A 22,030-nucleotide genomic window follows, 5' to 3' on the forward strand; every position below is an offset into this window, starting at 1 on the left:
CTTCACCATCTGGCAGTCCGACGAACGCATCTGAGTTTGGCGGATGCCAGTAAAACGCTACCTGTCCTACTGCATAGTGTCAACTGTAAAGTTTGGTGGAGGAGGTATAATGGTCTGGGGCTGTTTTTCATGGTTCGGGTCCCTTAGTTCCAGTGAAGGGAAATCTTAATGCTACAGCATACAATAACATTCTAGACAATTCTGTGCTTCCAACTTTGTGGCAGCAGTTTGGGGAAGGCCCTTTCCTGTTTCAGCACGATAACAATGCCCCCATGCACAAAGCGAGGTCCATACAGAAATGGTTTGTCGAGATCGGTGTGGGAGAACTTGACTGGCCTGCACAGAGCCCTGACCTCAACTCCATCAAACACCTTTGAGAAAAATTGGAACGCCGACTGGGAGTCAGGCCTAATCGCCCAACGTCAGTGTCAGACCTCACTAATGCTTTTGTGGCTGAATGGAAGCATGTCCCCGTATTGATATTCCAACATCTAGTGGAAAGCCTTCCCAGAAGAGTGGAGGCTGTTATAGCAGCAATGTTCCAACATCTAGTGGAAAGCCTTCCCAGAAGAGTGGAGGCTGTTATAGCAGCAATGTTCCAACATCTAGTGGAAAGCCTTCCCAGAAGAGTGGAGGCTGTTATAGCAGCAAAGGAGGGACCAACTCCATATTAATGCCCATTATTTTGGAATAAGATGTTCAACAAGCAGGTGTCCACATACTTTTGATCATGTAATTTACTATGTTACACCCTGTTGTGTATTGGTTTAGTTCTGTACTATAGGTTGGTTGAAGAGATGTCAGTCAGTTAAACAGGTTGGCCAGAGAGAGCAAACAGAGAACATCATGTGGCAACAGAAGGCATTGAAGTACCTCACCCAATGCTCATTATTTGTTGCACAAAAATATTTATCCAATCCATTGATGCTTACATTGCCATCCTTTGCTGTATATATTTTTGTTTTGAAATAAAATAATAATAATTCAGACTTGTATAAATAAGGAAGTGTCAATGTTTAATGCAGAAAGTGTATAAAGGGATTTCTGATTGTGTAAGGTTGATTCCTCAGCAGAGTAGGCTAATGTACATGTGGGTCTACAGGAGAGAAGGTGAATGAATGAATGGCACGAGAGACTTAATAACAGCAGGTCAGGCTGAACTGAGTGGTGAGTATGGAGCGGACCAACAGCATGGAACCAACCAGTGTGGAACCAGGCAGCGGTATGGAACCTGGCAGTGTGGAACCGCTTGTAGTGTGAACTTAACATATAAGGAATATATTTTTTAAAATAAGATCCCCAAAATTGACCTGAGGACATGGAAATGCCCGTAGTTGCAGAATCACCCAATTACGAGGCCGTGATACTACGAATGTTCTGCCTTGTCATGTTGTGTCTTTCCAGGTAGGTGGCGCCAAAACTCAGCTAATAGCCATACAACAAAGCTGGAGGTTTTAAGGTGGGAACACGTCACCCCACTATCAAAGATTTCTATAACTAACCCAATATATACCAGAGCCTGTCCTTTCCAATGAGAGCAAATTAATCATAGTGGGCAGAACAAGGAAGGAGGTGGGCAGAGCCAAGCACGAGCTAGTGAGATCCTATTGGCGTGTTCTAGAGTTTATTTGCATATTTCTGTTAAGGGAACGCCTACTCTGAAGTGTACGTGTACAATATCAAAATTCGCCCTTGCACTCCTTTTAAACAACGCAATTTTTAAAAACATTTGGCAAAGCGTAAAATCAACAAAACATCTACTATGTTTGTTACAGACTCTAGATTTGGAAACAGAAAACCGTATGGAGATCAAATGTTTCATCGATGAGAAAATTTGCAGATTGTAGGCCAAAATCCATCTGGCTCCATCTTCTCCTACAGCCGGCTATTGGGGTTCCTCTTATCACCATATTTGGTAGTGAGTGGAAACGCCAACCGGTTTCTTCACATTTATACAGCCAGTGAAAGATCTGGCTCATTGTTCCATCTGTGCCACTATCATCCAAGGGGAATGTAAATTATAGGTAAAGTTCGGGTTTAGGGTAGGGACGTCCCAATGAGCTCATATAGGAATGACCGTAATTTATAGGTTGGATTCTTTTTTCATTTACTTCAGACGTGATGCCTTGCTAAGGTTTTCACTCACTTTGAAAGCATGTGGTACGATTGGTCAGAGGGGAACACATGTTGAAGAACTGCTGCTGATTGGTTGTGTTGAATCAGACGACGTAAACTTGTGCGGGTGATTTTACCAGGTGAACCGCCCTAGTGCCATTATGACCTAAAGTAACCTCTTCTTGACAAGGTGATGTAACCATAACCTCCATCAAACACAATGCATATGTACTTATCCTACATTCACCAATGGGAAATGAACACAGTCTGATTGTGTTGGTGGGGTGTGTCAGAGTCATATGGAATATATCCCAAATGGCTCCATATTCCCTATATAGTGCACTACTTTTGAAAAGGGGGCCCTGGTCAAGTTAAGCACTATATTGGCAATAGAGTGCCATTTGGGGAGCAGATTATATCTACATTCACAGTCCTACCCAGACATGATTCCTAGAGCTCTAGCCAGCTTTGAATTTTAGGGAAACCCTTCACTTGCACTTTACTGAGAGCTTTGGCCTCAAAGACAAAGATAGCACAGCCATGGATCTGTTAAGTAAATCAAATAAAAATGTATTTGCGCCGAATACAACAGGTGTAGGTAGACCTTACCGTGAAATGCTTACTTACAAGCCCTTAGCAACTAGCCCAGTGGTTAGAGCATTGTGTTAGTAACCAAAAGGTTGCTGTATCGAATCCCTGAGCTGATGTCACGGTGTTTGACACGGTGTCTGATCCCCTGTAGGCCGTTGTGCCATTGATCAAGGCACTTAACCTCCACAAAGTAGACCTGCACTCTTAGTCGCATGTTGTCAACACGTGGTCAACCCTCCATCTGGAGACCTCCTGGGTGTTCAGGCTTGACTTTTGATCTATCCCTGAAACACCCAAGTCTGCTTATCAAGGTCCTGTTGAGCAGCTGATGTTTAGGCTACAATGTGGTTAGAGCAGGGCTTGAACAAAAGTCTGCACACCCAGTAGCTATCCTGCAGTGGTGAAAAGTACTTAAGTAAAAAATACTTTAAAGTACTACTTAAGTTGTTTATTGGGGTACTTTATTATTTATAATTTTTAACAACTTTACTTTTACTTCACAAAATTCCTAATGTACTTTTTACTCCATACATATTCCCTGACACCCAAAAGTACTCGTTACATTTTAAATGCTTAGCAGGACAGAAAATGGTCCAATTTGCACATTTATCAGAGAACATCCCTGGTCATCTATACTGCCTCTGATCTGGTGGACTCACTAAACACAAATGCTTTGTTTTAAATTATGTCTGAGTGTTGGCGTGTGACCCTGGCTGTATATAAGGCATTTATATAAGGAATTTTGCATTATTGGTACTTTTACTTTTGATACATAAGTATATTTTAGCAATTACATTCACTTTTGATAGTTAAGTATATTTAAAAATACTTTTAGACTTTTACTCAAGTAGTATTTTACTGGGTAACTTTCACTTTTACTTGAGTCATTTTCTTTTAAGGTATCTTTACTTTTACTCCAGTATGAGAATTTAATACTTTTTTCACCAGTGTTATCCTGAAGGATGGTTGCCACCCTTGATATAATATATTGCAGATGGATATATTGATCAGATGGATAAGGTAGGATACTTCAAAGCAAGGTTTCTAAAGCCTTGTTCCTGCAGGCCTTAATGCTCAAATCAGTTTTGTTTTTCAAATCTGTTTTGGACTACTGACTGTCCAAACAGCGTGGCCAAATCAGATTTGTGTGTGTTCAGACAGCAGTCATTTGCAGACAAGGCTACCCTAGTCGTCATAGTAACAACAGGTGTATGCCATAGTGGTGTAGGCTGATTAGTGGTGGTGCTTGTGCTTCCTATCACTCAGACGTTATGTAGCAAGCTAAGATTATGCAAATAAATAGGATTTGAGTCACTTCAAACTGCCAATGTGAACACGGCTTAACTGTTTATATATAAGGCTCAAATATTCATATTTCAGGAGATATCTATACACAGCACAGGAGGCCGCTGAGGGGAGAACGGCCCATAATAATGACAGGAACGGAGCAAATGGAATGGCATCAAACACCTGGAAACTATGGAAACCAGGTGTTTGATGTGTTTGATACCATTCCATTGATTCCACTCCAGTCATTACCATGAGCCTGTTCTCCCCAGTTAGGGTACCACAGCAAGTCATTTGTCAATTCTTACCATTTTTTGTTGTCGTCGTAATTACACGGCTACGGTTTAATAGAGGGTAATCCCAGTTTTCCAACGGTGCAGATTTATTTAGGCGTGCGGAAAGGTGACAACGACATTCATGCTTAGTTATAATTAACTAGTGAGATAACTGCTACACATTGTTTTGCATTGGTTATCTACACTGAACAAAAATATGAATGTAAAAGGTTGGTCCCATGTTTCATGAGCTGAAATAAAAGATCCCAGAAATGTTCCATACGCACAAACATATTATTTCTCTCAAATTTTGTGCACAAATTTGTTTACATCCCCGTTAGTGAGCATTTAACCATTGCCAAGATAATCTATCCACATTACAGGTCTGGCATATCAAGAAGCTGATTAAACAGTATGATCATTGCACAGGTGAACCTTGTGCTGGGGACAATAAAAGGCCACTCTAAAATGTGCAGTTTTGTCACACAACGCAATGTCACAGATGTCTCAAGTTTTGAGGGAGTGTACAATTGGCATGCTGACTGCAGCAATGTTCACCAGAGCTGTTGCCAGAGAATCTAATGTTCTCTACGATAAGCTGCCTCCAGAATTTGGCAGTACGTCCAACTGTCTTCACAACCGCAGACCATGTGTAACCACGCCAACCCAGGACCTCCACATTCGGCTTCTTCACCTGCGGGATTGTCTGAGACCAGCCACCAGCCACCTGGACAGTTGACTGTCAGAAACCGTCTCAGGGAAGCTCATTTGTGTGCTCGTCGTCCTCACCAGGGTCTTGACCTTGAATCCCGGTTTCAACTGTACCAGGCAAATGTCAGACAACATGTATGGCGTGGTGTGGGCGAGCCGTTTGCTGATGTCAACGTTGTGAACACAGTGTCCAATGGTTGCAGGGGGTTATGGTACAGGCAGGCATAAACTGTGGACAACGAACACAATTGCATTTTATCGATGGCAATTTGAATGGACACAGATACCGTGACGTAATCCTGAGGTCCATTGTCGTGCCATTCATCCGCCACCATTACCTCATGTTTCAGCATGATAATGCACGGCCCCATGTCACACAGATCTGTACACAATTCCTAGAAGCTGAAACTGTGTTTGTTCTTCCATAGCCTGCATTCTCACCAGACTTGTCACCTATTGAGAATGTTTGGGATGCTGTGGATCTATGTGTACGACAGCGTGTTCCAGGTCCCGCCAATATCCAGCAACTTTGCACAGCCATTGAAGAGGAGTGGGACAGCATTCCACAGTCCACAATCAACAGCCTGATCAACTCCATGAGAATGAGATGTGTCTTGCTGCATTAGGTAAATGGTGGTCACACCAGATACAAGGGGCACAACTTTGGTTTTAGAAGTGGGGGGGACATACAGTTGAAGTCGGAAGTTTACATACACCTCAGCCAAATACATCTCAACTCAGTTTTTCACAATTCCTGGCATTTAATCCTAGTAAAAATTCCCTGTCTTAGGTTAGTTAGGATCACCACTTTATTTTAAGAACGTGAAATGTCAGAATCATAGAAGAGAGAATGATTTATTTCAGCTTTTATTTCTTTCGTCACATTCCCAGTGGGTCAGAAGTTTTCATACACTCAATTAGTATTTGGTAGCATTGCATTTAAATTGTTTAACTTGGGTCAAATGTTTCAGGTAGCCTTCCACAAGCTTCCGACAATAAGTTGAATTTGGTGAATTTTGGGCCCTTCCTCCTGACAGAGCTGGTGTAACTGAGTCAGGTTTGTAGGCCTCCTTGCTCGAAACACCCTTTTTCAGTTCTGCCCACAAATGTTCTATAGGCTTGAGGTCAGGGCTTTGTGATGGCCACTCCCAATACCTTGATTTTGTTGTCCTTAAGCCATTTGGCCACAACTTTGGAAGTATGCTTGGGGTCATTGTCCATTTGGAAGATCCATTTGCGACCAAGCTTTAACTTCCTGACTGATGTCTTGAGATGTTGCTTCAATATATCCACATCATTTTCCTCCCTCATGCCATCTATTTTGTGAAGTGCACCCGTCCCTCCTGCAGCAAAGCACCCCCACAACATGATGCTGCCACCCCCGTGCTTCACGATTGGGATGGTGTTCTTGCAAGTCTCCCCCTTTTTCCTCCAAACATAACGATGGTCATTATGGCCAAACAGTTCTACTTTTATTTCATCAGACCAGAGGACATTTCTCCAAAAGTATGATCTTTGTCACCATGTGTAGTTGCAAACCGTAGTCTGGCTTTTTTATGGCGGTTTTGGAGCAGTGGCTTCTTCCTTGCTGAGCAGCCTTTCAGGTTATGTCGATATAGGACTCGTTTTACTGTGGATATAGATACTTTTGTACCTTCCTTTTCGCAACAAAGTACGTTAATCTCTAGGAGACAGAACGCGTCTCCTTCCTGAGCAGTATGATGGCTGTGTGGTCCCATCGTGTTTATACTTGCGTACTATTGTTTGTACAGATGAACGTGGTATCTTCAGGCGTTTGGAAAATGCTCCCAAAGATGAACCCGACTTGTGGAGGTCTACAATTTTTTTCTGAGGTCTTGGCTGATTTCTTTTGATTTTCCCATGATGTCAAGCAAAGAGGCACTGAGTTTGAAGGTAGCCCTTGAAATACATCCACAGGTACACCTCCAATTGACTCAAATTATGTCAATTAGCCTATCAGAATCTTCTAAAGCCATGACATCATTTTCTGGAATTTTTCAAGCTGTTTAAAGGCACAGTCAACTTAGTGTATGTAAACTTCTGACCCACTGAAATTGTGATACAGTGAATTATAAGTGAAATAATCTGTATGTTAACAATTGTTGGAAACATTACTTGTGTCATGCACACAGTAGATGTTCTTACCAACTTGCCAAAACTATAGTTTGTTAACAAGAAATTTGTGTAGTGGTTGAAAATCTAGTTTTAATGACTCTAAACTAAGTCTATGGAAACTTCCGATCACAAATATATATATATAAAAATGTAGATCTTTTTTAAAGTTTTTTTTGTAGAATCCAGATAGATAACACTCCAAACGTCTGCATGGTCCTAAAGCACACCTTTTCCTAGGTTTGTATCACATTCCAATGATAAAATAGGGGAATGTGGTGGGGACTTGTTGCGCCCCTGCCAGATACTGGTTTTCTGATCCACACGGTATCTGTGACCAACAGTTGCATATTTGTATTCCCAGTCATGTGAAATCTATAGATTCGGGCCTAATGAATGGATTTCAATTGACTGATTTTCTTATATGAACTGTAAACTCAGTAACAAATATTTTAAATTGTTGCATGTTGCGTTTATATTTTAGTTCAGGGTAGTTAGTCTGTTGTCTGTCATTATGTTATACCTGCTGCTGAATTGCCGCGCTCTCTCTCTCTCCTCGGGCAACAGACCACTCATACTCTCACACGTGCAGCGTACAACAGTCTCGCAATGAATGGTCCTTCCGGTAATGGCTGATATGTCGATTTTTAAGTGATTGATCATATTTAAAAGTGTGCCTTTATTAATTAATTATATTAACAAAAATTATTATGACCTTAAAACCCCTAATTTGACACCATGCCATTCAGGCTGGTGCATTTTCAGTCTGCACAATCTGGAACAGCCTACAGTCATGCATAGTTTCACAGACTAGCGGCGAATCAATTTCAACAAAGCGGAATCAGGAAATGAATGCCCAATTTTCATTGCTATTCAATGCAGATCCCGCCTTCCATTCCGTTTTGATCACCGTGTTTTACCTCGGTGTGTGAATCTGCGCCGGCGACATGCTACTTTGTTTTATAGAGGATCTGGTTTGCAATTACTAAAAAATGTGAAGTCCGGGTACGGAGCTCGTCGGGACAGCTCCGGCCCAAGTCAAGCAATCTTAGACATCATCTCTCACTGCATTCCCATCATTGCAGGGCAACCGTGTGGGTGTGGGTGTGGCTGTGGGTGTGGCTGTGGGTGTGGGTGTGGCTGTGGGTGTGGGTGTGGCTGTATCAATGGACAAAGTATTCTTCTTCTATTTCTTCAGTGTTTGAATGAAAGTGGTGATACTAAACAAAGATATGATGAATGAATCAAGCACATTAAATACATGCCTATTATCACAAAGCGTATGAACCACCGAAACCACTGAAATGTGGTGTGACATTGAGGCTTCCTGTGGAATTCATCATATAGGTGTGGGAAGCACAGCACTAGACGTGGTAACATCACATGGCAAAGCTGAAGCAGAGAGCGGAGGAACGACTGAAGCCTATCTACTATCTAATGGCTGAAGATAGTCCCTTCATGCTGACAGTGTCGCTATCACTGATGATCCAAACCAACCGTTTGATGTTTTTAGCATGGGCTACTGGTATTGTCAGTATTGCATTCAATTTCTAGAGTGCCAATCCAATAAAACATCTAAACTATTTCTGTAAACCTGTACAATAGATTATTATTGATCAATATCGTATTAATGAGATGTGACTAAAGTAGGCCTACACTTTCTCCATCCAATCCCTCATCTTTGAGGGGGGCTGTACTGTAGTCATAAATCAAATCCAACTTTATTTGTCACATGCGTCGAATACAACATGTTTAGACCTTACCGTGAAATGCGTATTTACAAGCTCTTTTAACCAACAGTGCAGTTCAATAAATAGTTAAGAAAATATTTACAAAAAACAAAAAAAGTAACACAATAAAATAACAATAACGAGGCTATAAACAGGGGGTACCGGTACCGAGTAAATGTGCGGGGGTACATGCATAGACATGAAAACCAGACTGTACTATATTATTATGTAAATGATGAGAATATTCTATTAACAAGTTCTTATAACAACGTGAACATCAGATAACAGGGCAACCAATGAAACGAGGCGAGAAAGGTGGTATCAAACCCAGCTCGTCCAATTACAGTCTCGCAAATATCTTCTCCAAACCCCGGAGCACCTAGCAAGGTAAACGGCTTCAGCAGCACTGGAACTTAGGGCATCACAGTGTTATTATATTATTTTCAATTCAGTGCCGTTTACCACCATTTGAAACTGGATTCTGTCATATTTGTTCGCATCAATTAACAGAAGTAGTCTTCATAAGGTACGTTTGATATTTAATTGAATATAATACGGGGATGTTTCATCCAACATGAGTTAACTAATGTACGCGGTGTCTTGATGCCAGTGTTCAGCATCACCCAGCCACAGACAGGTTTTGTCACCATCGTGCAACGTTTAACCACAATTTCGAGTGACATTAGTTACAAATGTCAATTTCTGCAGAAACATGACATTTAATTCACATTCACGCCACTATTTTATGACTGTTGTGTTGTCTCGTTATTTTGAAGGTAACAAAATGTCTGCTTTCGTTGCCAGTTTCATTCATCACAACAAAATCACGGCGAGGATGACTGACACGGAGATCGAGGGTCCGGGGAGACACAGGAACGGTGATGTGCTCGCAGAATCGGCGACAAAAAGAGATGATGTGTTTGATGAAACGTACAAAGAGAAAGAAGGTCCTAAACCTTCAATGATAATCGTGTGGAGAAATATCATATTGATGACTTTATTGCACATTGGAGCCGTGTACGGCATCACCCTCGTCCCATCTGCTCATGTTTTGACCTGGGCTTGGTGTAAGTATGATCAAGCTAACCCACTTGTTATTTCAAATGAACTGAGTTTTCATATTGTTTTTTATGGCGTAGTTCATTTTCACCTCGGATTGGGCACACAGCACAGCTGGATTCGCCAGTCTTCAGTGGTGCGTAGCGCAAACTCCCTGCCTCTTTCTCTCTCCCCTGCTGGTGAACACGGATGGTTGTCATTTCTCTGCAAATGGAATACTATAATAACCAGACATGTAGAAAGTTCTAGAAATAATTGTTATTATGCATTCATTAAAAAAAACTCTTAACCAAATATTATTATTGTATCCCGGAGATAAACTCCAAATGAATGATTCTATGGAAAAGAGACATTCTAATCTGTTGACCCTTCCACTCTGACGGTGTATATTATTATTCACTATCGCTCGTTTATACTCTGTTATGGAATAGCAGACCCTTTTTCTGGATTAGATGGCAAACAAATGAATGAATGTTTTTAGGAAAACCAGAGAGTACAGGACCCATTCTCTGCCACCTGATGCTATGCATGTTTATGGTCGTGTTTCCTCTGTTTTATCATGCAAATGATTCTGCCGGAGGAGCTGTTGTCATCTGACCATTTAAATAGATTTTGTTCCTCTATCTTCCTTGTTCTCTCTCTTTCCACACAGTTGTGTTTTGCTTTTTAACAAGTGCTTTAGGAGTGACTGCGGGGGCTCACCGGCTATGGAGCCACAGGTCCTACAAGGCCTCATTACCTCTCAGAATCTTCCTTGCCACTGCCAACTCCATGGCCTTTCAGGTACAACATGGGTCTTTCTCACTTCACCTTTATTGAACCGGGTTGAACATCAGAAGACAGACAATAGCGGTACACACACAAAAACCTCTTCCATTGTTATGATGAACAAACTTCCCCGAAGTATCATTCTGTTAGCCTGGTCAAGCAGACGACTGCATGCACTCAGAATGTGAGCTGTCGCGAGATCAGGCTGTAATGTAGAATGTTCATTCAAATGATTTACAGTGCCTTTGGAAAGGATTCAGACCCCTTGACTTTATCCACATTTTGTTACGTTACAGCCTTAATCTAAATTGGGTTGAAATATATTTGTATACACACAATACCCCATAATGACAAGGCAAAAACAGGTTTTGAGATATTTTTGCTAATGTATTAAAAATAATTAGAATATAATATATATATATATACAGTGCCTTGCGAAAGTATTCATCCCCCTTGAACTTTGCGACCTTTTGCCACATTTCAGGCTTCAAACATAAAGATATAAAACTGTATTTTTTTGTGAAGAATCAACAACAAGTGGGACACAATCATGAAGTGGAACAACATTTATTGGATATTTCAAACTTTTTTAACAAATCAAAAACTGAAAAATTGGGCGTGCAAAATTATTCAGCCCCCTTAAGTTAATACTTTGTAGCGCCACCTTTTGCTGCGATTACAGCTGTAAGTCGCTTGGGGTATGTCTCTATCAGTTTTGCACATCGAGAGACTGACATTTTTTCCCATTCCTCCTTGCAAAACAGCTCGAGCTCAGTGAGGTTGGATGGAGAGCATTTGTGAACAGCAGTTTTCAGTTCTTTCCACAGATTCTCGATTGGATTCAGGTCTGGACTTTGACTTGGCCATTCTAACACCTGGATATGTTTATTTTTGAACCATTCCATTGTAGATTTTGCTTTATGTTTTGGATCATTGTCTTGTTGGAAGACAAATCTCCGTCCCAGTCTCAGGTCTTTTGCAGACTCCATCAGGTTTTCTTCCAGAATGGTCCTGTATTTGGCTCCATCCATCTTCCCATCAATTTTAACCATCTTCCCTGTCCCTGCTGAAGAAAAGCAGGCCCAAACCATGATGCTGCCACCACCATGTTTGACAGTGGGGATGGTGTGTTCAGGGTGATGAGCTGTGTTGCTTTTACGCCAAACATAACGTTTTGCATTGTTGCCAAAAAGTTCAATTTTGGTTTCATCTGACCAGAGCACCTTCTTCCACATGTTTGGTGTGTCTCCCAGGTGGCTTGTGGCAAACTTTAAACAACACTTTTTATGGATATCTTTAAGAAATGGCTTTCTTCTTGTCACTCTTCCATAAAGGCCAGATTTGTGCAATATACGACTGATTGTTGTCCTATGGACAGAGTCTCCCACCTCAGCTGTAGATCTCTGCAGTTCATCCAGAGTGATCATGGGCCTCTTGGCTGCATCTCTGATCAGTCTTCTCCTTGTATGAGCTGAAAGTTTAGAGGGACGGCCAGGTCTTGGTAGATTTGCAGTGGTCTGATACTCCTTCCATTTCAAGATTATCGCTTGCACAGTGCTCCTTGGGATGTTTAAAGCTTGGGAAATCTTTTTGTATCCAAATCCGGCTTTAAACTTCTTCACAACAGTATCTCGGACCTGCCTGGTGTGTTCCTTGTTCTTCATGATGCTCTGCGCTTTTAACGGACCTCTGAGACTATCACAGTGCAGGTGCATTTATACGAGACTTGATTACACACAGGTGGATTGTATTTACCATCATTAGTCATTTAGGTCAACATTGGATCATTCAGAGATCCTCACTGAACTTCTGGAGAGAGTTTGCTGCACTGAAATTAAAGGGGCTGAATAATTTTGCACGCCCAATTTTTCAGTTTTTGATATGTTAAAAAAGTTTGAAATATCCAATAAATGTCGTTCCACTTCATGATTGTGTCCCACTTGTTGTTGATTCTTCACAAAAAAATACAGTTTTATATCTTTATGTTTGAAGCCTGAAATGTGGCAAAAGGTCGCAAAGTACAAGGGGGCCGAATACTTTCGCAAGGCACTGTATATACTTATTTACATAAGTATTCAGACCTTTTGCTATGAGACTCAAAATTGAGCTCAGGTGCATCCTGTTTCCATTGATCATCCTTGAGACATTTCTACAACTTGATTGGAATCAACCTGTGGTAAATTCAATTGATTGGACATGATTTGGAAAGACCCACACCTGTCTATATAAGGTCCCACAGTTGACAGTGCATGTCAGAGCAAAAACAAGGCATGAAGTCGAAGGAATTGTCCTTATTGGCTGTGACGACGAACCTCGATGGTCACACTGACAGAGTTCCTCTGTGAAGATGGGAGAACCTTCCAGAAGGACAACCATCTCTGCAGCACTCCACCAATCAGGCCTTTATGGTAGAGTGGCCAGACAGAAGCCACTCTTCAGTAAAAGACACATGACAGCCTTTTGTGCTGTTGTCTGTGCCCAATAATGTTTGTACCATGTTTTGTGCTGCTACCATGTTGTTCTGCTACCATGTTGTGTTGCTACCATGTTGTGCTGCTACCATGTTGTTCTGCTACCATGTTGTGTTGCTACCATGTTTTGTGCTGCTACCATGTTGTGTTGCTACCATGTTTTGTGTTGCTACCATGTTGTGTTGCTACCATGTTGTGCTGCTACCATGTTGTGCTGCTACCATGTTGTGCTGCTACCATGTTGTTTTGTCATGTGTTGCTGCCTTGCTATGTTGTTGTTGTTAGGTCTCTCTTTATGTAGTGTTGTATCCTTTTGGTAGGCCGTCATTTTAAATAAGAATTTGTTTCTAAACTGACTTGCCTAGTTAAGTAAAGGTTAAATACTAAACAAATACATAAAAACAGCCTGCTTGGAGTTTGCCAAAAGGAACCTAAAGACTCAGACCATGAGAAACAAGAATCTATGATGAAACCAAGATTACACTCTTTGGTATGAATAACATCTGGAGGAAACCTGGAACCATCCCGAAAGTGAAGCATGGTGGTGGCAGCATCATGTCTGGAGGAAACCTGGAACCATCCCGACAGTGAAGCATGGTGGTGGCAGCATCATGTCTGGAGGAAACCTGGAACCATTCCTGCGGTGAAGCATAGTGGTGGCAGCATCATGTCTAGAGGAAACCTGGAACCATCCCTACGGTGAAGCATAGTGGTGGAAACATCATGTCTGGAGGAAACCTGGAACCATCCCGGTGAAGCATAGTGGTGGCAGCATCATGTCTGGAGGAAACCTGGAACCATCCCTACTGTGAAGCATGGTGGTGGCAGCATCATGTTGTTGGGATGTTTTTCAGCGGCAGGGACTGGGAGAATAGTCAGGATCGAGGCAGAGATGAACGGAGCAAAGTACAGAGAGGTCCTTGATGAAAATCTGCTCCAGAGCGCTCAGAACCTCAGACTGGGGTGAAGGTTCACCTTCCAGCAGGACAATGACCCTAAGCACACAGCCAAGACAACGCAGGAATGGCTTCGGGACAAGTCTCTGAATGTCCTTGAGTGGCCCAGCCAGAGCCCGGACTTGGACCCGATCAAACATCTCTGGAGAGACCTGTAAATAACTGTGCAGCGACACTCCCTATCCAACCTGACAGAGCTTGAGAGGATCTGCAGAGAAGAATGGGAGAAACTCCCCAAATACAGGTGTGCCAAGCTTGTAGCGTCACACCCAAGAAGATTCAAGGCTGTAATCGCTGCCAAAGGTGCTTCAATAAAGTACAGAGTAAAGGGTCTGAATACTTATGTAAATGTGATATTTCCGTTGTTGTTTTTTTTCATACATTAGCAAAAATGTTTTGTTTGTTTTTTATCTATACACTGTACGTATATATATTTTTGCTTTGTCATTATGGGGTATTGTGTGTAGATTGATTAGAATTATTTTTCAAATCCATTTTAGATTAAGGCTGTAACCTAACAAACGTTTGGAAGAAGTGAATGAGTCTGAAAACTTGCCCAAGGCCCTGTATATGTCACATGCAATGGAATGGATTTCTGTCATGTAATTTGAGTTGACAACACAGCAAAGATTGAAAGGTACACTTCCTGTTTTTATTTCCTGGATTGGTCTAGTTTGAAGCGAACAACGTTTAGGCCAATGTAATAATTCCATGCAGAAGCGTTTGAAAATAAACAAATTCATTGGACCAGCGTCGCGTCGCTGATTCTACAGGATTAGCGATTTAAAAAGGACTGCAAGTGGATTTTTTGCCGTACTGAAAGTTCACCATGAAAGTGGAGAATAAACACAATCGTAGTTCATTTCAGCTAACTACTCAGTAAACACAGAATAACTGTCGTTCTGGTCATTTTTAAACGTTTTTCAAATGATCTACATCCACTTTTATTACTTGATGTCCCGACCGCTGGTCACGTGTTCAATGCTAATCCTGTAGAATCAGCACCGGTCCAATGAATTTGTTTCCTTTTCGAACGCTCTGCATGGAATTATTCCGCTGTCTTAACCAGTATATTAACGACCTAGACATGGGTACACTCAAAATGGCTGCCAAGTCCACCCATTATGCCATCAGGCCGTTCTACGGATTCTATGTTTAAATATTTTGTCTTTGTTTCCCCCACTACAGAATGATATCTTTGAATGGGCTCGGGACCACAGAGTTCACCACAAGTTTTCAGAGACCGATGCCGACCCGCACAATGCCGTCCGAGGGTTCTTCTTCGCCCACATCGGTTGGCTCCTGGTGCGTAAACACCCAGACGTCATTGAGAAAGGGAAGAAGCTGGAGCTCAGTGACTTGAAGGCTGACAAGGTCGTCATGTTCCAGAGGAAGTAGGTGTTCCTTCCTGACGATCCATTTCAACCGTATTCCTTGAATTCTCCCCACTAAACCTGTCCTGTTCATAGTTAGATCACCAGTATGACTCCCCACTAAACCTGTCCTGTTCATAGTTAGATCACCAGTATGACTCCCCACTAAACCTGTCCTGTTCATAGTTAGATCACCAGTATGACTCCCCACTAAACCTGTCCTGTTCATAGTTAGATCACCAGTATGACTCCCCACTAAACCTGTCCTGTTCATAGTTAGATCACCAGCATGACTCCCCACTAAACCTGTCCTGTTCATAGTTAGATCACCAGTATGACTCCCCACTAAACCTGTCCTGTTCATAGTTAGATCACCAGTATGACTCCCCACTAAACCTGTCCTGTTCATAGTTAGATCACCAGTATGACTCCCCACTAAACCTGTCCTGTTCATAGTTAGATCACCAGTATGACTCCCCACTAAACCTGTCCTGTTCATAGTTAGATCACCAGTATGACTCCCCACTAAACCTCTCCTGTTCATAGTTAGATCACCAGTATGACTCCCCACTAAACCTGTCCTGTTCATAGTTAGATCACCAGTATGACTCCCCACTAAACCTGTCCTGTTCATAGTTAGATCACCAGCATGACTCCCCACTAAACCTGTTCTGTTCATAGTTAGATCACCAGTATGACTCCCCACTAAACCTGTCCTGTTCATAGTTAGATCACCAGTATGACTCCCCACTAAACCTGTCCTGTTCATAGTTAGATCACCAGCATGACTCCCCACTAAACCTGTCCTGTTCATAGTTAGATCACCAGTATGACTCCCCACTAAACCTGTCCTGTTCATAGTTAGATCACCAGCATGACTCAGAAATAAACCTGTCCTGTTCATAGTTAGATCACCAGTATGACTCCCCACTAAACCTGTCCTGTTCATAGTTAGATCACCAGTATGACTCCCCACTAAACCTGTCCTGTTCATAGTTAGATCACCAGTATGACTCCCCACTAAACCTGTCCTGTTCATAGTTAGATCACCAGCATGACTCCCCACTAAACCTGTCCTGTTCATAGTTAGATCACCAGTATGACTCCCCACTAAACCTGTCCTGTTCATAGTTAGATCACCAGCATGACTCAGAAATAAACCTGTCCTGTTCATAGTTAGATCACCAGTATGACTCAGAAGTAAACCTGTCCTGTTCATAGTTAGATCACCAGTATGACTCCCCACTAAACCTGTCCTGTTCATAGTTAGATCACCAGCATGACTCAGAAATAAACCTGTCCTGTTCATAGTTAGATCACCAGTATGACTCAGAAGTAAACCTGTCCTGTTCATAGTTAGATCACCAGTATGACTCAGAAGGTTGGAAACCTGTCCTGTAACCTCATATGTTAGATCACGTAATAAGTAATCATCTCAAAGAAGGTTGCCAGAAGCAGTGTTACTGTGTTGGGTCCTGTAGAGAACATCTGCTGTAACCGGTAGGCAGGTCTGTTAGACTGATAGTTTTTAACGTAATAATGTATCTGCTGTGTTGGGTCCTGTAGAGAGAGTGATCTGCTGTGTTCATCTGTCAAAGAAGAGGCTGTCCAGCTGTTAGACTGTAGTATATCTGCTGTGTTGGGTGCTGTAGAGAGAGGTCTGTCTGCTGTGTTGGGTCCTGTAGAGAGAGGTCTATCTGCTGTGTTGGGTCCTGTAGAGAGAGGTCTGTTAGACTGATAGTATATCTGCTGTGTTGGGTCCTGTAGAGAGAGGTCTGTTAGACTGATAGTATATCTGCTGTGTTGGGTCCTGTAGAGAGAGGTCTATCTGCTGTGTTGGGTCCTGTAGAGAGAGGTCTGTTAGACTGATAGTATATCTGCTGTGTTGGGTCCTGTAGAGAGAGGTATATCTGCTGTGTTGGGTCCTGTAGAGAGAGGTCTATCTGCTGTGTTGGGTCCTGTAGAGAGAGGTCTGCTAGACTGATAGTATATCTTCACAGATACATGGATATATACACACCATGATAACATACGCACTATACACACATACACATGGATTTTGTATTGTAGATATGTGGTAGTGGAGTAGGGGCCTGAGGGCACACACTCAGTGTGTTGTAGATATGTGGTAGTGGAGTAGGGGCCTGAGGGCACACACTCAGTGTGTTGTAGATATGTGGTAGTGGAGTAGGGGCCTGAGGGCACACACTCAGTGTGTTGTAGATATGTGGTAGTGGAGTAGGGGCCTGAGGGCACACACTCAGTGTGTTGTAGATATGTGGTAGTGGAGTAGGGGCCTGAGGGCACACACTCAGTGTGTTGTAGATATGTGGTAGTGGAGTAGGGGCCTGAGGGCACACACTCAGTGTGTTGTAGATATGTGGTAGTGGAGTAGGGGCCTGAGGACACACACTCAGTGTGTTGTAGATATGTGGTAGTGGAGTAGGGGCCTGAGGGCACACACTCAGTGTGTTGTAGATATGTGGTAGTGGAGTAGGGGCCTGAGGGCACACACTCAGTGTGTTGTAGATATGTGTAGTGGAGTAGGGGATAGGGCACACACTCCACAGGTAGATGTCATAGAGGATAGGGGCCTGGACAGGTATTACTAGATGTCATAGAGGATACACACTCAGTGTGTCTCTAGATATGTGGTAGTAGATGTAGAGGGCCTGAGGGCACACACTCAGTGTGTTGTAGATATGTGGTAGTGGTCTTCTATTACAAGAGTAGAGGGATATGTCTCTGGGCCTGAGGGCACACTCCACTACAAGATGTCATAGAGGATATGTCTCTGGTCTGGTCTTCTCCACAGGTATTACTAGATGTCTCTAGAGGTATACAAGATGTCATAGAGGATATGTCTCTGGTCTTCTCCACAGGTATTACAAGATGTCATAGAGGATATGTCTCTGGTCTTCTCCACAGGTATTACAAGATGTCATAGAGGATATGTCTCTGGTCTTCTCCACAGGTATTACAAGATGTCATAGAGGATATGTCTCTGGTCTTCTCCACAGGTATTACAAGATGTCATAGAGGATATGTCTCTGGTCTTCTCCACAGGTATTACAAGATGTCATAGAGGATATGTCTCTGGTCTTCTCCACAGGTATTACAAGATGTCATAGAGGATATGTCTCTGTTCTCCTGTCTTCTCCACGGGTATTACTAGATGTCATAGAGGATATGTCTCTGGTCTTCTCCACAGGTATTACAAGATGTAATAGAGGATATGTCTCTGGTCTTCTCCACAGGTATTACAAGATGTCATAGAGGATATGTCTCTGGTCTTCTCCACAGGTATTACAAGATGTAATAGAGGATATGTCTCTGGTCTTCTCCACAGGTATTACAAGATGTAATAGAGGATATGTCTCTGGTCTTCTCCACAGGTATTACAAGATGTAATAGAGGATATGTCTCTGGTCTTCTCCACAGGTATTACAAGATGTCAGTGGTGCTGATGTGCTTCTCCATCCCCATGTTTGTTCCTTGGTGCCTGTGGGGAGAGAGCCTGTGGCTGGGCTACTTTGTGCCGGGTCTGCTGAGGTACACCCTGGTACTGAATGCTACCTGGCTGGTCAACAGTGCTGCCCACATGTGGGGAAACCGGCCCTACGACACCAACATCAACCCCAGAGAGAACAAGTTTGTCACCCTTAGTGCCATAGGTATGTTAGCTACCTCTTGCCATTTTAAAAGATCTTAAGATCTTTCATTAAGTCGCTCCTTTATAACATGGTAGTTATATCGTAGATGACTCTATACTGGGGTCTCCTGAGTGCCGCAGTGGTCTAAGGCACTGCATCGCATTGCTAGCTGTGCCGCTACAGATTCTGGGTTCAAGTCCAGGGAGACCCGTGGGGCAGCGCACAATTGGCCCAGCGTCGTCTGGGTTAGGGAAAGGTTTGGCCCAGCGTCGTCTGAGTTAGGGGAGGGTTTGGTCGGCAAGGATATCCTTGTCCCGTCACGCACTAGCGACTCCTGTGGCGGGCCGGACCGGGCGCAGTGCACGCTGACACGGTCACCAGATGTACGGCGTTTGCTCCGACACATTAGTGCTTCCGGGTTAAGTGGGCGTTGTGTCTAGAAGCAGTGTGGCTTGGGGCCGGGTTGTGTTTCGGGGGACACACGGCTCTCGACCTTCGTAGGCGAGTTGCAGCGATGAGACAAGACGGTAACTACCAATTGGATACCATGAAATTGGGGAGAAAACGGGGTAAATAACTAAATAAATGACTCTATATTACACAATTATCGCAGAACAGTAGCCTAACAGAACGAGCGTTGACTTCTGTGCTTGTAATTACCTTCCTGGGTGATATTGAACACGTGATATGTTTTTAACCTGCTGTCAGTTTACTTTGATTCCACCTGTTTGTCAAAGAGATCCAAAGGGGATTGGTTGTTCATTGTCGATGAAGAGCAAGTTTATGCAGACCATGAATTTTAGGTTTTTGAGTTGACAGAAAATAATATTTATAGAAGCTCTATATCAAACCATGTGTGGGTGTTCACATCTTACAAGATATCTTGAATATATGATTCTGTGTAAATAACAGCCAATGGTTATCCTGACTGTGGTTTCCTGTCACTTTCAGGTGAGGGGTTCCATAACTATCACCACACCTTCCCATATGATTATGCATCAAGTGAGTTTGGCTGCAAACTGAACCTGACCACCTGTTTCATCGACTTCATGTGTTTCCTCGGCCTGGCAAAGGACCGCAAGAGAGTGTCCCCTGAAATAGTGCTGGCCCGGGCTCAGCGCACTGGGGACGGAAGCACCCGGAACCGGAGTGGCTAGGAAGTTTTCCCCAATCTCAAAAAAGCTCCAAAACAAAACCAATGTAAAAAAATAAATAATAATACATATATATAAAACCGACAAAAGTTTAGTTTGCAGTGTAATTTTGAGAGATGCTTCTCTAACTTGTAGCTACAGTCACATCTTCACTCTTCTCCTTTGTGAGCTTTTTACAGATTTCCTAAAGAGTTCTTTAAAGATTCATGTTAGCTTTTAAAATAAGGACTTTAAATCACCTTACATTTTACTGTTTCATTTCTTCTTCGTTGCAGCAAAATAGTCTGTTGTGTGAAATGGTACAAATCTGTCTGTTGCCAAAGCTGGTATGCTGCCATTGGTCGAGCCTCCCTCAGTAGGCTGGAGGAGGTGTTCATGAGCTGTGATTGCTTCTTCTGCTGTAATGTTACATTGATGTTGCCTAGGCAATCAAATCCAGAGTTTCTCTTTAATACTGCTGTCAAGTATTAAAGGAGACATTTGAAAAATAAGAAAGCTTTTTTAAAAAAAAAAACGTGTTTGTTGTGACACCTTTTAAATCTCCCGTCTTGAAGTGAAGCTGTCAGTCGTGTCCATAGCTTTCATGTAATGTGGGTCGTGCAACCAACACAGATACTTTTCTATTCTTAAAGTAACTGTCCAGTGAAAGTCTCACTTTTAAAAGGTCATATTCTGTTTACTCAAACCCAAATAATGTTGTGGACTCGTCCTATACTTGTATTTGTGGACAAAAGCATAAATTGGTCAGAAGAAGAAAATAAACACTTCAAAAATTCCAAATTCAAACTTATATCTCAAACAGACGGTTTAAAAAAGCCTTGCTATTTCCTCATAGAGTATGAAGTGCTGGCCAATCAGCGGTTTACTCACATGAATATTTTTAATGACCGGTAGATACGCCCACACCATTCCAACACAGAAAAGCTGCTTTTGAACAGACTTCATTTTTTTTTTTTTAAATTGGAAGGAAAACTATTTCATATTTCATAAAAATCTGGAAGTTACTTTAATACTCAATGATTTACTGGATATTAATAAGGAATAGAGTCCTGAAACGTGGAAAACCATCACAGTGGAACTGGATAAATGCGAGGGGTCGCAGTGGAACTGGATAAATGAGAGGGGTCCCAGTGGAACTGGATAAATGAGAGGGGTCGCAGTGGAACTGGATAAATGAGAGGGGTCCCAGTGGAACTGGATAAATGAGAGGGGTCGCAGTGGAACTGGATAAATGAGAGGGGTCCCAGTGGAACTGGATAAATGAGAGGGGTCCCAGTGGAACTGGATAAATGAGAGGGGTCACAGTGGAACTGGATAAATGAGAGGGGTCACAGTGGAACTGGATAAATGAGAGGGGTCGCAGTGGAACTGGATAAATGAGAGGGGTCCCAGTGGAACTGGATAAATGAGAGGGGTCCCAGTGGAACTGGATAAATGAGAGGGGTCCCAGTGGAACTGGATAAATGAGAGGGGTCACAGTGGAACTGGATAAATGAGAGGGGTCGCGGTGGAACTGGATAAATGAGAGGGGTCACGGTGGAACTGAACTTGGATAAATGAGAGGGGTCGCAGTGGAACTGGATAAATGAGAGGGGTCCCAGTGGAACTGGATAAATGAGAGGGGTCCCAGTGGAACTGGATAAATGAGAGGGGTCCCAGTGGAACTGGATAAATGAGAGGGGTCGCAGTGGAACTTGATAAATGAGAGGGGTCGCGGTGGAACTGGATAAATGAGAGGGGTCGCGGTGGAACTG

At 42.7% G+C, this 22,030-nt stretch overlaps 1 protein-coding gene across 2 annotated transcripts; it reads left to right on the forward strand.

Annotated features, from left to right (window-relative positions):
• Positions 1–9,199: 9,199 nt before the first annotated feature.
• On the forward strand, positions 9,200–21,746 carry scd (stearoyl-CoA desaturase (delta-9-desaturase)). 2 transcript variants are annotated; one of them, XM_042319068.1, is made up of 6 exons: positions 9,200–9,368; positions 9,619–9,909; positions 10,554–10,684; positions 15,285–15,490; positions 18,911–19,143; positions 20,074–21,746. In XM_042319068.1, exons 2-6 carry the CDS (start codon positions 9,627–9,629, stop codon positions 20,277–20,279), a joined length of 1,059 nt encoding a protein of 352 aa, XP_042175002.1. In that variant the 5' UTR covers positions 9,200–9,368; positions 9,619–9,626; the 3' UTR covers positions 20,280–21,746. The 2 variants fall into 2 exon arrangements, with proteins under 2 accessions (XP_042175002.1, XP_042175003.1); XM_042319069.1 differs by having other exon boundaries at positions 9,647–9,909.
• Positions 21,747–22,030: the final 284 nt, after the last annotated feature.

The sequence above is a fragment of the Oncorhynchus tshawytscha genome, unplaced genomic scaffold, assembly GCF_018296145.1.
Source record: "Oncorhynchus tshawytscha isolate Ot180627B unplaced genomic scaffold, Otsh_v2.0 Un_scaffold_822_pilon_pilon, whole genome shotgun sequence".
NCBI classification, from domain to species: domain Eukaryota; kingdom Metazoa; phylum Chordata; class Actinopteri; order Salmoniformes; family Salmonidae; genus Oncorhynchus; species Oncorhynchus tshawytscha.